The sequence below is a fragment of the Schistocerca cancellata genome, chromosome 2 (assembly GCF_023864275.1).
Source record: "Schistocerca cancellata isolate TAMUIC-IGC-003103 chromosome 2, iqSchCanc2.1, whole genome shotgun sequence".
NCBI classification, from domain to species: domain Eukaryota; kingdom Metazoa; phylum Arthropoda; class Insecta; order Orthoptera; family Acrididae; genus Schistocerca; species Schistocerca cancellata.
This window is the reverse complement of record NC_064627.1, coordinates 687,445,335-687,464,066: the sequence shown is the minus strand read 5'-3', so window position 1 is coordinate 687,464,066 and position 18,732 is coordinate 687,445,335. Positions and strand designations below refer to the sequence as shown.

The window sequence follows — 18,732 nt, the reverse complement described above, 5'->3', positions numbered from 1 at the left end:
CTGTAACCATGCCTGCTGCAAGACTTGCCCTATGCATCCTACCTTATCACCATGTATACTAGGCCTGTAACTTGCAAACCACATACTATCAAAGGGAGAGCCACCTGTGAAATATCTCATATACAAACGGTATGTAAACACTGTTCAGCCTTTCACATTGACATGGCTGCAACCAAGTTACCAGTTAGGGTGAGTGGGCATAAGGAGAGGATGTATATTAGCAACACACAGTGTCCTGTTTTAGAATATGCTCTGCAACATGACAGTCGTGACCTTGGACCTGTTTCACCACTCCTGCCATCTAGATTCTTCCCCAAGACACCAGTTTCTCAGAACTGTGTCACTACCATGTCCTTGATTCTTGCCACCCACTTGGCCTCGATTTATGTTAATTTTGTCATCTCAACATTTCTTCACAGTAGCTATTCCTTTCTTCACTCTTTTAGTTTTCTGCATGTTTCATATTCTGGCCTGTTTATTTTTTGCTGTCCCGCTCCCACCTCTATCAGATACAATGCACTTAGCTTTTTGCTCTTATTAACTCATGCGCACTGTTTTAGCAGTAATCTCTGTCTTGCATATTATCCTACCTCCCACCTGTAAACTTTCAAGTTTGGAAATCTCATCCAGTGCGGTCCCCAACAGTCAGTCATCCTTTCTCATCCTGCCAGATAAGTCTCTGCTGACCTGGTGTTTTGGGCAGCTTTTTTGAACTCTGCCCCTTTTCCTAAACCTCACCAGTCCTTTCCTTCGCCTCTCTTCCTACAACCCTTCTACCAGAAGGAGAAGCCACTGGCTCTGAAAGCTTGAAAACTGCAATATCTGTTATATGTATTTTCTCCTGCTGCCTCTTGGTGAGCAGATATTTTATCAATTCAATTACATTATATTTAAAAAAATCAATTTTTTGTTGTTGATATATTTGCCTCTGTGGCCATCATTCCTTCCTATATAACTCTCCTGTCAGTCTTTGTTGTCATCTGTCTTTTTTAAACTGTCATCTGTCTTCTACCTTATGTGCTAGTCCACATGTTTATTTCTCTGTACCACCTTCATTAACCAACATTATCCCCTTACATAATTTCTAATACTGATTTCTGTGCATGTAGATAGGTCCACTGTTATTTACAAATTGCATATAACAATTTATTTACAGTTCACTGCACTGCAAGATCTTCTCCCAACCATCTTTCTCTGATTTATTTGTAAATTTGACAGTTATTTTCATTCCCTCCTCCACTTACCTCGCTTATATGTAATTCTTTCTTGTTTTTTTCACATTTGCTTTTCACCAAACTATTGACATCAACTTATACTACTGTCTCCTGCATTACTTCATTTGCCAAACACAGTAGATTACATGTTCACCAATGGCTTTCTCTTTTGTTTGCCCAGTTTTTAAAATTTTGTCTGTTCTCAAAATTTTTCCAATCGATTATTTTTTTTCTTTTCCAATCTTTTTTGGTTTCAAATAGATCGCCTTTCTGTTGAGAAATTCTAGGCCCTAATTACCTCTTGTTAACCCTTCTCTGTTGTCATGATTTTCATACGAATTTTTCTTATTTTTTGTCATATCCTTTCCTTTTTTTTTTTTTTTTTAAATATCTTATTCCGTGCTCTGCTTCTGTTTTTTGCCACTCCCACCACTTCTAACGCTGAAACCCTCCACCCTTGCCACGATAAATCGCATCACATATTACATCTGTTCCTTTAAAAAACATGTATTTGCACTATCAAAACTAAGGTCTCATATTCTGTTTCTTGAAACCTGCTTTGCCCTTAGAGTTACTCAAGAAAGCCTAACATTCTAAGTCCCTGTTTCTGTGTGTAAACCTACTTTACAACAGCCTCTTTAACAGTTTCAAATACATCTACATCTACATTTATACTCCGCAAGCCACCCAACGGTGTGTGGCGGAGGACACTTTACGTGCCACTGTCATTACCTCCCTTTCCTGTTCCAGTCGCGTATGGTTCGCGGGAAGAACGACTGTCTGAAAGCCTCCGTGCGCTCTCTAATCTCTCTAATTTTACATTCGTGAGGTATAAGTAGGGGGAAGCATTATATTCGATACCTCATCCAGAAAGGCACCCTCTCGAAACCTGGCGAGCAAGCTACACCGCGATGCAGAGCGCCTCTCTTGCAGAGTCTGCCACTTGAGTTTGCTAAACATCTCCGTAACGCTATCACGGTTACCAAGTAACCCTGTGATGAAACGCGCCGCTCTCCTTTGGATCTTCTCTATCGTCTCCATCAATCCGATGTACGGATCCCACACTGATGAGCAATACTCAAGTATAGGTCAAACGAGTGTTTTGTAAGCCACCTCCTTTCTTGATGGACTACATTTTCTAAGGACTCTCCCAATGAATCTCAACCTGGTACCCGCCTTACCAACAGTTAATTTTATATGATCATTCCACTTCAAATCGTTCTGCACGCATACTCCCAGGTATTTTACAGAAGTAACTGCTACCAGTGTTTGTTCCGCTATCATATAATCATACAATAAAGGATCCTTCTTTCTTTGTATTTGCAATACATTACATTTGTCTATGTTAAGGGTCAGTTGCCACTCCCTGCACCAAGTGCCTATCCGCTGCAGATCTTCCTGCATTTCGCTACAATTTTCTAATGCTGCAACTTCTCTGTATACTACAGCATCATCCGCGAAAAGCTGCATGGAACTTCCGACACTATCTACTAGGTCATTTGTATATATTGTGAAAAGCAATGGTCCCATAACACTCCCCTGTGGCACGCCAGAGGTTACTTTAACGTCTGTAGACGTCTATCCGTTGATAACAACATGCTGTGTTCTGTTTGCTAAAAACTCTTCAATCCAGCCACACAGCTGGTCTGATATTCCGTAGGCTCTTACTTTGTTTAAAAGGGGACAGTGCGGAACTGTATCGAACGCCTTCCGGAAGTCGAGAAAAATAGCATCTACCTGGGAGCCTGTATCTAATATTTTCTGGGTCTCACGAACAAATAAAGCGAGTTGGGTCTCACATGATCGCTGTTTCCGGAATCCACGTTGATTCCTACATAGTAGATTCTGGGTTTCCAAAAACGACATGATACTCGAGCAAAAAACATGTTCTAAAATTCTACAACAGATTGACGTCAGAGATATAGGCCTATAGTTTTGCGCATCTGCTCGACGACCCTTCTTGAAGACTGGGACTACCTGTGCTCTTTTCCAATCATTTGGAACCTTCCGTTCCTCTAGAGACTTGCGGTACACGGCTGTTAGAAGGGGGGCAAGTTCTTTCGCGTACTCTGTGTAGAATCGAATTGGTATCCTGTCAGGTCCAGTGGACTTTCCTCTGTTGAGTGATTCCAGTTGCTTTTCTATTCCTTGGACACTTATTTCGATGTCAGCCATTTTTTTCTTTTGTGCGAGGATTTAGAGAAGGAACTGCAGTGCGGTCTTCCTCTGTGAAACAGCTTTGGAAAAAGGTGTTTAGTATTTCAGCTTTACGCGTGTCGTCCTCTGTTTCAGTGCCATCATCGTCCCAGAGTGTCTGGATATGCTGTTTCGATCCACTTACTGATTTAACGCAAGACCAGAACTTCCTGGGGTTTTCTGTCAAGTCGGTACATAGAATTTTACTTTCGAATTCACTGAACGCTTCACGCATAGCCCTCCTTACGCTAACTTTGACATTGTTTAGCTTCTGTTTGTCTGAGAGGTTTTGGCTGCGTTTAAACTTGGAGTGAAGCTCTCTTTGCTTTCGCAGTAGTTCCCTAACTTTGTTGTTGTACCACGGTGGGTTTTTCCCGTCCGTCACAGTTTTACTCGGCACGTACCTGTCTAAAACACATTTTACGATTGCCTTGAACTTTTTCCATTAACACTCAACATTGTCAGTGTCGGAACAGAAATTTTCGTTTTGATCTGTTAGGTGGTCTGAAATCTGCCTTCTATTACTCTTGCTAAACTGATAAACCTTCCTCCCTTTTTTTATATTCCTATTAACTTCCATATTCAGGGATGCTGCAACGGCCTTATGATCACTGATTCCCTGTTCTGCATTTACATAGTCGAAAAGTTCGGGTCTGTTTGTTATCAGTAGGTCCAAGATGTTATCTCCACGAGTCGGTTCTCTGTTTAATTGCTCGAGGTAATTTTCGGATAGTGCACTCAGTATAATGTCACTCGATGCTCTGTCCCTACCACCCGTCCTAAACATCTGAGTGTCCCAGTCTATATCTGGTAAATTGAAATCTCCACCTAAGACTATAACATGCTGAGAAAATTTATGTGAAATGTATTCCAAATTTTCTCTCAGTTATTCTGCCACTAATGCTGCTGAGTCGGGTGGTTGGTAAAAGGAGCCAATTATTAACCTAGCTCGGTTGTTGAGTGTAACCTCCACCCATAATAATTCACAGGAACTATCCACTTCTTCTTCACTACAGGATAAACTACTACTAACAGCGACGAACACTCCACCACCGGTTGCATGCAATCTATCCTTTCTAAACACCGTCTGTACCTTTGTAAAAATTTCGGCAGAATTTATCTCTGGCTTCAGCCAGCTTTCTGTACCTATAACGATTTCAGCTTCGGTGCTTTCTATCAGCGCTTGAAGTTCCGGTACTTTACCAACGCAGTTTCGACAGTTTACAACTACAATACCGATTGCTGCTTGGTCCCCACATGTCCTGACTTTGCCCCGCACCTGTTGAGGCTGTTGCCCTTTCTGCACTTGCCCGAGGCCATCTAACCTAAAAAACCGCCCAGCCCACGCCACACAACCCCTGCTACCCGTGTAGCCGCTTGTTGCGTGTAGTGGACTCCTGACCTATCCAGCGGAACCCGAAACCCCACCACCCTATGGAGGAATCTGCAGCCCACACGGTCGCAGAACCGTCTCAGCCTCTGATTCAGACCCTCCACTCGGCTCTGTACCAAAGGTCCACAGTCAATCCTGTCGACGATGCTGCAGATGGTGAGCTCTGCTTTCATCCCGCTAGCAAGACTGGCAGTCTTCACCAAATCAGATAGCCGCTGGAAGCCAGAGAGGATTTCCTCCGATCCATAGCGACACACATCATTGGTGCCGACATGAGCGACCACCTGCAGATGGGTGCACCCTGTACCCTTCATGGCATCCGGAAGGACCCTTTCCACATCTGGAATGACTCCCCCCGGTATGCACACAGAGTGCACATTGGTTTTCTTCCCCTCTCTTGCTGCCATATCCCTAAGGGGCCCCATTACGCGCCTGACGTTGGAGCTCCCAACTACCAGTAAGCCCACCCTCTGCGACCGCCCGGATCTTGCAGACTGAGGGGCAACCTCTGGAACAGGACAAGCAGCCATGTCCGGCAGAAGATCAGTATCAGCCTGAGACAGAGCCTGAAACCGGTCCATCAGACAAACTGGAGAGGCCTTCTGTTTAGCCCTCCGGAATGTCTTTCGCCCCCTGCCACACCTTGAGACGACCTCCCACTCTACCACAGGTGAGGGATCAGCCTCAATGCGGGCAGTATCCCAGCTAACCACAGTTTTAGTCCGATTGGGGGATGCGTGGGACGAGCTGGCCGTCCCCGACAAACCCCCATCCGGACCCCCACAGTGATGCCCATTGGCAACAGCCTCAAGCTGTGTGACCGAAGCCAACACTGCCTGAATTTGGGAGCGAAGGGATGCCAACTCAGCCTGCATCCGAACACAGCAGTTGCAGTCCCTATCCATGCTAAAAACTGTTGTGCAAAGAACGTCTGAACTAATCTACAGAGAGCGCAAACAAATCGACACAAAATTTAAACGGTTATTAAAGTACAAGATTGCCTAGTAAATGCAGTAATGCTGCCACTTGTGCACTGCTGACACACTGCTCGGCGGCGGAAGAGACTACGCGATTTTACACTATTCAGGTACTAAAACGCGATGCTACAACTCTCAAATACTATAATACGCCCGAAATTTATGAATTAAACAATGCAAGTACGAAAAACACGCAAAGAAATTAAGAATTAAACTACGTAACAAATGAGTGAGCTAGGAGTATACGACTTGCTGCTGCAGCTGCTTATCCAATGGCGGCAGGGAGCACACTGACTGTGACCAACCGACACTGGCCGTTCAAAACAAAAACAGAAGACAGACGACTACGCGAATTTACACTATTCAGGTACTAAAAGGCAATGCTACAACTCTCAAATACTATAATACACCCGAAATTTATGAATTAAACAATGCAAGTACCAAAAACACGCAAAGAAATTAAGAATTAAACTATGTAACAAATGAGTGAGCTAGGAGTATACGACTTGCTGCTGCAGCTGCTTATCCAACGGCGGCAATCTTTCGCAGTTACCTAGCTAATATGTGACCTATATGACTCATCTGCCAATTTCCACTCCACCAGAACAGGCTTCTCTCCTTCTACAAAATCCTGCAAGTATCTGCCCTCCATGATTGCTTGGATGGTATCATCCACCAAGTCAACTTCAAGCTGTAACAAGTGGCCAGACTTCATCTCAAGAAATTAACCCACCTTCTCCTAAAATATCTCAACAGTGGTACTTCCATTCCTGTCCCTCTGCAACTTCCTAAATAGCTACACCATCAGCCACTATTCCTCTCCTGCAAACTCAGCTTGGCCAACCTCCTTAACATCACTGCCTTTTCCACTACCTTCCAGGCCAATAGCAATCATGATTGCAACCACCAGTCACTACAGTACGGTGTTCTCAACCTCTCATCTAAAGCACTCTCCTCACCTAAATTATCTGTATTATCGAAGAGTCTCACTTTCAGCCCTAAATCTGCATTTAACCATGCTGTTTGGTGAAGGACTGCTTTCCTTCACGTTTAATATCAACTGGAAATATCACTTGCAACCCAGTCTCAGAACCTTTCCAACAGCAGATCTGACTTTGAAACGTACCTTCAAAATTTTCAGCCATTCTCCCAACTTGATCCACCACCATTACTTCAAAATTATCCCTTACAAGCACCCATAAATTACTCAAATTAAGCATTGCTTCACAACAGCTCCTCAGGTCCCTACAACATGACACTAACCTAGGCTCTTTGTTCCCTAGAAGCTGAGGACTACAACATTATCCTCCCAGCAGACAAGGGATCTACCACTGTAGTACTTGACCGACGGGAATATGAAAGTAATGGTCTATATCAGTTGTCTGACACCTCTACATACAGCATCTCCGTACAAAATCCCATCCTATGATTCAAACTGACCTGTAGACCCTCCTCAACACCTCAGGCCCCTCGCAAGGACTAACACCTCAGTCCATAGAACTTCGTAGCCCACCCAAATCATGCACCCCCGCCTTTTATCTTCTTCCTAAGTTCCACAAACCCAATCATCCTGGCTGTCCCATAGTTGTTGGCTTCAAAGCACCCACTGAATGTATATCTGCCCTAGTTGATAAATATCTGCAACCCATATTACAAAGACTTCTTCCTGTATCAAAGACACCAACCATTTTCTAGCTCATTTGAAATCTATGTCTGTCTCACTTCCACCACACACCTCTTGTCACCATTAATGCCACCTCCATCTATACCAGCAACCCTCATATACATAGTCTGCCTGCTGCTGAACATTTCCTCAGTCAGCACCCACCTGATTCCAAACGGATGACGTCCTTCTTGCTCACTTTGATCAACTTTCTACTTACCAACCAGTACTACATCTTTTAGGGGAATGCATACTAACAGATCCGGGGTACAGCAATGGAAACCAGGATGGCTCCTTCCTATGCCAATCTTTTCATGGGTTACTCGGAGGCGGCTTATTGTGATCCATAAGCCTTCAGCCCCTTGTTTGGTTTAAATATCCTGATGACATATTTGCTGTATAGACTCAAGGTGAGGCTGACATATTAAAATTCCTGGAATCTCCAAATACATTCTCACAATTAATTTTCATATGGTGCTATTCTGAATCCCATGCCAGTTTCCTTGACGTTGATGTCCTCCTGACCAAAGGTGAGCTACACACTTCTGTTCACATTAAATCTACTAAATAACAAGAGTATTTACATTTTGGCAATTGCCATCCTTTCCATGTCAAATGTTCCCTCCCAAACAGCCTCGGCATTTGAGGCAAACAATTGTTCAGATGCAGACTCTTTACAGCAATACACCACCATTCTCACCTCAGCCTTCACTGGACATAATTATCCCAACAACCTAGTTCAAAAGCGTATATTCTGGGCCATCGCATCCAATTCTGGTGCTGCTGATTCCTCCAAAAAACAACTTAGGAGTACACCACTTGTTACTCAGTATTGTCTTGGTCTTGAATATATTAATCAACTACTTCAACAGGGCTGTGACTTTCTAAAATCATTTCCCCACCCTATGGCTCCTACGCTGCTGCGACTGTCCCTACTTTAAGACTTGCTTTATGCACCCTATGCACCCTCCTACCACCACGTACAGCAGTAATGTAACTGGCAAAACATTTACTATCAAAGGGAGAACCACCTGTGGAGTGACACCTCTTATGCCAGCTCTCATGTAAACAGTGTTCGGCCTTCTACATCGGCATAATTACCGCGTCCGCCGCTCGTGGTCTCGCGGTAGCGTTCTCGCTTCCCGAGCACGGGGTCCCGGGTTCGATTCCCGGCGGGGTCAGGGATTTTCACCTGCCTCGAGATGACTGGGTGTTTGTGTTGTCCTCATCATTTCATCATCATCCAGGAAAGTGGCGGAATTGGACTGAGCAAAAGATTGGGTAATTGTACGGGCGCTGATAACCACGCAGTTGAGCGCCCCACAAACCAAACATCATCATCATAATTACCGCCAAGGTATCAGTTAAGATGAGTGGGCAAAGACAGAGGGTTTGTACTGGCAACACACAATCTCCTGTAGCAGAGCATGCACTGCAACATGACATTCATGATTTTGGTACCTGTTTCACCACATGTGCCATCTAGATTGTTCCCCAAGACAGCAGTTTCTCGGAACTCTGCAGGTGGGAACTGCCACTACAAAATGTCTTTGGTTCTCGCCACCGCCAAAGCCTTGATTTACATTTTCTTTCATCTCAGCATTTCTTCACAGTGACTACTACTTTCTTCACTCTAGTTTTTCTGCATCTTTCATTTTCTGACCTGTTTATTTTATCCACCTCCCCCCCACATCTATCACTTACAGTGCACTTAGTTTTCCTAGTTATTAACTCATGCACAATATTTTAGCAGTAATTTGTGTCTTGCATGTTATCTTATCTTCCATCTTTAAATTCGTTAGGTTTTAAAATCGCAACCGGTACAGTCGCCAACAATCAGTCTTTCCTTCTCATCCTGTCTGGTAAGTCTCAACTTACCGGGATTCTGGACAACTTTTACGACCTCTACCCCTTTTTCTAAAACTCACAAGTCCTTTTCCTTCACCCCTTTTTCCACCCCTTCATCCCTTCTGCCAAGAAGAGTAGCCTCCGTCTTCGAAATCTTTCAAACTGTAACACCTTTGATATGTGTGTTCTTCTGATGCCACTTGGCGAGTAGATTTTTTATTTATCCAATTCACTATCAGTATCCCTTATATATGTATTAAAAACAAATTCGTATTTTATATCTTTTATTTCCAGAATAAAAAAGTGTCTGTGGTATTAATCTGCGTGAACAGATTTTTAAACAAGTCTGGAGTACTGTAAAATTTTAGAATTTTTTTCATTAAATTGAACATTTTTTTTTTCACGTTCTTCTAGATGCCTTAACTGTTTGGACATTTTCTACCCTCATTATTTCGACTGGCGCATTTAGTTTGTGTGTCCATGTTTATAGGGTTATTAAGAACATATCAGAAAACTTTAATGGCATAGAAGTACAAGGAAGTACCCAAAAGAAACCAAACTAAATTTTTGATTGGCGGAGCTTTTGCGGTACCGCACTAGGAGTACTTGGAGTGAACATTCCAGAGTCAGTAAGCAGAGTGACATCGCTGAATAAGGTCAGGACTAGTTTTGTTAGTTTTTCTAGTGACAACTGTTTTGTGCGATTGTCATTTTTGCGATGGCTGATTTTCGTGAACAGCGTGCTGTGGTGAAATTCTGCTTTTTGCTTGGAAAAATGAACAGAAGCTCTTGAAATGTTGAAAACTGTGTACATGGATGTTGCTCTGGGGAAAACTCAAGTGTTTGAGTGGTTTCCCCATTCCAAAAATGGTGAAATGTCAGTTGATGACAAATCTCATCCTGATTGCCTTCCAAGCCTGAAAACATGAAAATGCAATCATCAACAAAGATCAATGACAGACCAGTGAAGAAATTGTTGAGCTGTCGGGAGTGATGTAGAGTTCAGTGCAGCGAATTGTGACAGAAGGTTTGGGAATGGAAAGGGGGGATGCCAAATTCATGCCTTGACTGCTGACTGTTTAACAAAAACAAGGCCCTGTGGAAGCATGCTGTGCTTTCAAAGAAGAGTCCCGAAATGATCCAAACTTTTCAAACATTATCACAGGTGGCGCAACTTGTGCTATGCTTATGATCCTGAATCAAAGCAACAATCAAACTAGTGGAAGACTCCACCGTTCGCCTCACCCCAAAAGAGCTCATCAGGTGAAATCAAACATTAAAACAAAGCTGATTCCCCCTCCCCAGAGTTTGTTCCGCAGGGACAGACAGTTATTTGTACGTTTTGAAAAGATTGCACAACAGAGTGCGGCAGAAGTGGCTGATTTGTGGCAGTTGAGTGATTGGTTTTTCCATTTTGACAATGCCCCTGCTCACACAGTCCTGTCTGTATGACAATTCTTTTCTTGACCAGAAATGGTATGTCCTCTGTTCCTCACACCCACACTCACCCGACCTTGCCCTCTGTGACTTTTTTTGTTTCCTAGAGTGAAAAGAAATATGAAAGGAAAGCATTTTGCTAATGCGATGAGAAATAAAGGAGGCATTGTCACGCATCACAAAATATAAATTTAAACAATGTTTTGAAAAAAGAAATAAAATATTGCACAGGTGTATTAGTGCAGATGGAGAGTACTTGAAGGGAATTAAAAGTTTGTGCTTAAAATATGAATAAATAAGCTAAAAAAAAGTTTAGTTCCTTTTGGTGCCCTCTCGTATGTAACTAAATATGCCATGAATGTGCTATAATACTCAGTGACTGCTCATTATTATTTTGAATAAAGATTGTAATATGTTCATAATCTTTGTTGCAGGTTCAAAAACTGGATTGCAGAGCTTAAGCAAGAGTCCTTTCAGTGTGAATTAGCCAGTCTGCTGTGTCCAATGTTTTGTCATCTTTATTTGGAAATGCTGTGTGGAGGCCACCGCCAGGTAGCAAACAAATTTTTCAAGAGGCATCAGGTTCTCTTCACAAGAGAACACAATCGACCGTTGCTGGAAGAACTAGCTAGCGTAACTAGTAGCCAGGATATTGAAAACAATGCCCTTGTTAAAGATTTTAGGTAAAGTATGTGCACCACTAGTGCTAAACCGAATGAAACGTATTAAGATTTATAAGGTCAGACTGTTGAAATATGATACTAATAGCAAAATTTAACTTTGAACAAATCAATAATTTTCTCATCGCTGAGAGGGCATGTGAAATGTATTACTTGCTACTGACATGTCTCAGGAAACGTTACAAAAGTAGAAAAAAAAAAAGTGTTATTAGGTAACAGTACAATGTAATTTCAAACAGTTGACTGGCAGCTACATTTAGGAAATATAAGAATCATTTATTTTCTATACTTCCAGGCCCCACAATCCCTGTCATCAATGAGCTAGCCCTCATGCTGCAAGGATGTAAAAATTAAAAAATCTAGATATTTTGAAAATTGTGTATAAAACAAACTTAAGCCTATCAAAATACTCTCCTTTACAGCTAACACAATCATCCCATCGGTGCTTCCACTGTTTTTGTCATCATCTTTAGAAACAGCTGACAACTCCTCTTTTTTTTTTTTTTTCTTCAATGTTGTCAGATCGGTGTCCTTTCGTGCCCCTTTTTGTGTGTGAAAATAAGAAAAAGTCGCACACAACCAGGTCAGGCGAGTAAGGTGCTTGGGGCAGCGGAACTCTGCTATTTTTTTGCCAAAAACTGTCTAACAGAGATGGCTGTGTGTTCAGATGCGTTGTCCTGGTGGAAGAACCAGTCTCCTGTCTGCCACAAATCAGGTTGTTTTTGATGAGCACTGTTGCACAAGTTTCTTAGAACTTCCAAATAAAATGTTTGATTGACTGTCTGACATGGAGAAACAAACTCTGAATGAACTACGACTTTGATGGACGTCAAAACGAGGCTTGTCATCAGCTGACATGTCACCATTTTTAAATTGAGCAAACCACTCGTACACTTGATTTTTCCCTTGTTAAGCTGTTTTCAACATTAACATATTTTAAGCAGCATTTTTACTGAGTAGAAAACAAAAATCACAGCTGCATGTTGTTCACTTAAACTTGCCATCATAAAAAACTGTGCAAGAACAAAACAGCAGTAGCAAAAACAATCATTGCAGGTGAACAGAACAAGCCAGGTCGACAACACAGGCTGCACTGAAATGGAGACGAGTTGTGCTATACATAGCAGCAGAAATGCGAACTACATAAGCTCTTCCCACAGTATGTTATTCCAGTTTTTTTTTGGGTACTCCAGTTGGCTCTGAATGTCACTCATTACAAGTCACATATATTACACAGACTTTTTCTGTTTGTTTCATCTCTCTTGACTTCAGGATCTGACTGATTTTTCTGTCAGTACACCATTTGCACTGCATCTCCATAAGCTTTGTCCTCAGGCCTTCTTCTCCCAGTTCAGGATTTGTGAAACATGGAAGCTACAAGCTTTATGCACTTCATTGTTGTGCTCACATTCTCGTTTGACAAAATAATGTAATTGGATGGATAAACAATTTACTCACCAAGTGGTGGCAAAACACACACATAGAATAAGGTTATAATTAGGCAAGCTTTCTGAGTCAGTGGTTCCTTCTTCAGGCAGAAGGGTTGAAGGGGAAGGAAGAGAGGTGAAGGAAAAGGACTGGAGAGGTCTAGGAAAAGGGGTAGATTTTGGCAAGGTCACCCAGAACCACAGATATTGGAAGACTTACTGGGGATGAGAGGGAAAGACCAAATATTGGCGACTGCACCAGATAAGATTTGAAAACCTGAGAGCTCTAAGGTGGAAGCTGGGGATACCATATTTACTCGAATCTAAGCCGCACCTGAAAAATGAGACTCGAAATTAAGGAAAAAAATTTTCCCGAATCTAAGCCGCACCTGAAATTTGAGACTCAAAATTCAAGGGGAGAGAAAAGTTTTAGGCCGCACCTCCAAATCGAAACCAAGTTGGTCCATTGTAATATGAGACACAATTTAGGTCGAATGAATGACGATACAGCTACAGTAGTTTGGTTCGAGTCGTAAGCTTAGCAGTTAAGCTTTACCAGGTAGCCATTGCTATGCGTCAGACGCTCCGTCTGTATTTATACGGGTACCCTTCCTTTTTCATGTGCTTCGTCTGGTTTGAATTGATCGCTTATTTCTCTTTGGTCTGATAAGCGCTGTTCTCTTTGTTATAGGTGTTTACGTCACTCTAAGCTGAAAATGCATTACTGTACTGTGTCATGCACTGTTTGTCGCATTCTGATAATGAGTGTTTATGGCCTGTCGCCGCTTGCGGTATTGCTTGCTTTTGTGCACGCTACCGCTGCTTAAAGAAAAAGAAGAGAGGAATCATCTCATTAGCGAAACAGTGGCAAGAGCCTGCTATTTGTTGTTACTTACACTGCTGCTTTCTTTGGTAATGATCAACAAGAACCAAATAATGTACTGCGTATGATAGAAGTTCTGAACGAGAGTTACGCGAAAAATTTTTCCTTTTGAAAATCTTTGCAGACGCCTCTTTAGTACATATTCTGCGCAGAAATTAGAGTCATCTTAGATTTAAAAATCTAGTCAATTGCCATGCTTCATTTCTGACTGTATCACTATCAGGCATAAGAATAATACGAATATAAACATGACATGATATGTATATTCTTCCGCATTTGCTGTTCTCACTCTAGTTTTGTAGTTTATTAGGCAGATAGGATTTAAATGAGATAGGAGCAAACACGAAGCAATACATAGCATAATGTTTCTATTCGTATTATTCTTAATGCTGAGATTGAAGAAATTAAGGCCAGGTGAGTGGCAAGAACCAAGGACATGTTGTAATGCTAATTCCAACAGCGGACTTTACAAGAAACTGCTTTCTGGGAGAAGAATTCAGATGACACGTGTGATGAAAAAGACATCGAGGTCACGATTGTCGTGTTGTAGAGGAAGGTTCCCAGTATGCACCCTCTGCATATGCCCATTCATGCTAACTGATAACTTGGTGATAGTCATGCCAATGTAAAAGGCTGAACAGTGTTTACATAACGGCTAGTATATGACATGTTGTCTATAGGTGGATCTCCCTTTGATAATATATCTGTTGCCAGTTACAGGGCTGGTGTAGGTGGTGGTAGGAGGTTGCATAGGGCAGGTCTTGCAGTGGGGATGTTCACTGGAGTAGGAGGCATAGGGTAGGGAGGTTGGTGCAGATGGAGCGTAGGGTCTGACAAGAATATTGCAGAGATTGGGAGGGCGACAAAAAGCTACTCTAGGTGTGGTGGGGAAAATCTGACAGAATGGATCTCATTTCAGGGTATGATTGTAGGAAGTCATGGCCTTTTTGAAGTAGCTGATTAATACATTCCAGACCAGGATAATGTTGAGTCACCAGCAGTGTGCTCCGAAGTTGTTTTTCGGAGGGATCAGTTGTACCAAGATTGGATATGATGGCCAGAGAAACCTACTTTTGAACTAGACTGGTCTGTTAATTACATCCACTACGGCTGAGATGAGAATGGTGCTGTATTTCAGTAAAGAGTCTGCATCTGGACAAATATATTTGCCTTGAATGCTAAGACTGTATGCGACGGAACGTTTGACATGGAAAGGATTGAAACTGTCAAAATGTAAGTACTGTTGTTTGTTAGTAGGTTTAATGTGGCCAGAAGTGTAGCTGGCTTTTGGTAAGCACAAGATCAACATCAAGGAAAGTGGCACAGGATTCAGGATAGGACCATGTGAAATTTAGTTGGTTGAAGGTACTCAGAGATTGCAGGAATTTTTAACAGGCCAGCCTCCCATGAGTCCTATGGTAAAGATGTCATCAGTGTATCTAAGGCAGACTAGGGGCTGAAAACTTATGGATCCCAGGAAAGCCTCCTCCAAAAGCCCCTGAAAAGATTGGCACAGGAATGAGTCATCCTGGTTCCCATGATCGTACCCCTGATCTGTTTGTATGTCTGCCCCTCAAAGGTGTAGTAGTTATTGGTAGGTATAAAGTTGATTAAAGTGAGTAGGAAGGATGTCATAGGTTTGGAATCAGGTGGATGTTGACTGTAGAAATGTTCAGCAGCAGAAAGACCATGTATGTGGGGGATGTTGGTATAGAGGGAAGTGGCATCAGTGGTGACAAGCAAGGTGTGTGGTGAGAGTGGGACAGGCACAGACTTCATAAGATCTAAGAAATTGTTGGTATGTTAGTGAAGAACCATGCCAGCAGTCTGACACATTTACATACAGCTTCTGCCATCAAGATCCCATCCCTGTTATTCCAACTGACCTGGAGTCCCTCCTTAAAATTTCCAGCCCCTCACAAGGACTAACATCTCAATCTATAGAACTTCTAACCCCACCCAAACCCCACACCTCCACCGTTTACCTTTTTCCTAAGATATAGCCCAATCTTCCTGAATGTCCTATAATTGCTGGCTTTAAAACAACCACTGAATGTAGACCTGCCTTCGTTGATCAGCACCTGCAACCTGTGGTACAAAGACTCCTCTCCTACATAAAATATATCAACCATTTTGTAGATCAAATGAAATCCGTGCCCATCCTTTTTCCACCACATACCTTACTTGCCACCATCAGTGCCATCTCTCTCTATACCAACATCCCCGACGTACATGGTCTGTCCACTGCTGAACATTTCCTCAGTCAGCATCCACCTCATTCCAAGTGTGTGACATCCCAATACTCTCTTTAATCAATTTCATACTTACCAACAAGGCCAACCTCGGGGAAGATCAGTTTGGATTCCGTAGAAATGTTGGAACACGTGAGGCAATACTGTCTCTAAGACTTATCTTAGAAGAAAGATTAAGGAAAGGCAAACTTACGTTTCTAGCATTTGTAGACTTAGAGAAAGCTTTTGACAATGTTGACTGGAATACTCTCTTTCAAATTCTGAAGGTGGCAGGGGTAAAATACACGGAGCGAAAGGATATTTACAATTTGTACAGAAACCAGATGGCAGTTACAACAGTCGAGGGGTATGAAAGGGAAGCAGTGGTTGGAAAGGGAGTGAGACAGGGTTGTAGCCTCTCCCTGATGTTTTTCAATCTGTATATTGAGCAAGCAATAAAGGAAACAAAATAAAAATCCGGAGTAGGTATTAAAATCCATGGAGAAGAAATAAAAAGTTTGAGGTTTGCCGATGACATTATAATTCTGTCAGAGACAGCAAAGGACTTGGAAGAGCAGTTGAACGGAATGGACAGAGTCTTGAAAGGAGGGTATAAGATGAACATCAACAAAAGCAAAACGAGGATAATGGAATGTAGTTGAATTAAGTCGGGTGTTGCTGAGGGAATTAGGTTAGGAAATGAGGCCTTAAAAGTAGTAAAGGAGTTTTGCTATTTGGGGAGCAAAATAACTGATGATAGTCGAAGTAGAGAGGATATAAAATGTAGACTGGCAATGACAAGGAAAGCGTTTCTGAAGAAGAGAAAGTTGTTAACATCGAGTACTGATTTAAGTGTCAGGAAGTTGTTTCTAAAAGTATTTGTATGGAGTGTAGCCGTTTATGGAAGTGAAACATGGATGATAAATAGTTTAGACAAGAAGAGAATAGAAGCTTTCGAAATATGGTGCTACAGAAGAATGGTGAAGATTAGATGGGTAGATCACATAACTAATGGGGAGGTATTGAATAGAATTGGGGAGAAGTGGAGTTTGTGGCACAACTTGACTAGAAGAAGGGATCGGTTGGTAGGACATGTTCTGAGTCTTCAATGGATCACCAATTTAGTACTGGAGGACAGCGTGGAGGGTAAAAATCGTAGAGGGAGACCAAGAGATAAATACATTAAGCAGATTCAGAAGGATATAGCATGCAGTAGCTACTGGGAGATGATGAAGCTTGCACAGAGTAGAGTAGCATGGAGAGCTGCATCAAACCAGTCTCAGGACTGAAGACCACAACAACAAAAACAACAACAACTACTACTACTACTTCACCCTTGCGGGGCACACATACAAACAGATCAGGGCTACAGCCATGGGGAACAGGATAACTCCTTCTTAGGCCAACTTTCTCATGGATCGCTTGGAAGGGGCTTTCCTGAGATACATAATTCTTCGGTCCCTCGTTGGGCTAAGGTACATTGATGACATCTTTACCATATGGACTGATGGTGAGGCTGGCCTGTTAAAATTTCTGGAATCTCTGACTCCTTCACCCAACTAAATTTCACATTGCCCTGTTCCAAATCTTGTGCCATTTTCCTTGATGTTGATTTTGTCCACACCAAGACCACTTCACACTTCTGCCTACATTAAACCTACAAATGAATGACAGTACTTACATTTTGACAGTTGCCACCCTTTTCATGTTGAATGTTCCCTCCCATACAACTTTGGCATTCTGCGGCAAACATATTTGCACGGATGCAGGCTCTTTACAGCAATACACCACCATTCTCACCCCAGCCTTCACTGGATGTAATTACCCCACCAGCCTAGTTCAAAACGAGATTTCTCGGGCCATCACATTCAGTTCTGGTACTGCTGATCCCTCCAAAAAACAACTTCGAAGCACCCCATTTGTCACTCATTACTATCCTGGACTGATATGCTTCTTCACCCTCCCAATCTCCGCAATATTCTTGTCAGACACTATGCACTTTCTGCACCCATCTCCCTGCACTACGGCTTCTACCATTGCGACCGTCCTCGCTGCAAGACTTTCCCTATGCCGCCTCCTACCACCACCTATACCAGGCCTGTAATGGGCAAAACATATTCTATGAAACAGAGAGCCACCTGTAAAACGCCACGTCATGTACCAAGCGTCATGTAAACACTTTTTACCCTTTTACATTGGCATGACTATCACCAAGTTATCAGTTAGCATGAATAGGTATAAGCAGAGCTTATATACTGCAACACACAATATCCTGTTTCGGAGTGAGCTCTACAACAGCAGCCGTGACCTCAGTACCTGTTTCACCACACACACCATCTGGATTCTTCTACCAGACACCAGTTCCTCAGAACTCCGCTGTCCTTGGTTGTCACTGCCCAACTGGCCTTAATTTACATTAATTTCTTCCGTTTCAGCATTTCTTCACAGTAACTACTCCTTTCTTCACTCTGTTTTAGTTTTCTACATCGTTCATTTTCTTACCTGTCTATTTTTTGCTGCCCCCTCCCACCTCTGTTACGTACAATGCACTTAGCTTTCTCTTATTAACTCGCACACAATGTTCAAGCAGTAATCTCTGTCTTGCATATTACCCTGTCTTCCCCTTTTAAATTCTCAGGTTTTCAGATCTCATCCCCTACAATCAGTCTTTCCTTGTGATCCTTGTTTTGTGGAACATTTAATTGTTTTCATTATTTATTCTCATTTGTGAGATAGACATCTTCAGTTTTGACAATTATGTTTCTGGGATAAAAGTTTTGAGT

The 18,732-nt window shown here is 42.4% G+C and overlaps 1 protein-coding gene across 1 annotated transcript in view; it reads left to right on the top strand.

The window, feature by feature from the left end:
• LOC126162430 (TAF5-like RNA polymerase II p300/CBP-associated factor-associated factor 65 kDa subunit 5L) overlaps positions 1–18,732 on the top strand; it is a 158,855-nt gene that overhangs the window by 53,907 nt on the left and 86,216 nt on the right. The window contains exon 3 of the mRNA XM_049918931.1: positions 11,163–11,411. Within this exon, the coding sequence (XP_049774888.1) occupies positions 11,163–11,411 (249 nt within the window). The remainder of the gene's footprint in view (positions 1–11,162; positions 11,412–18,732) is intronic.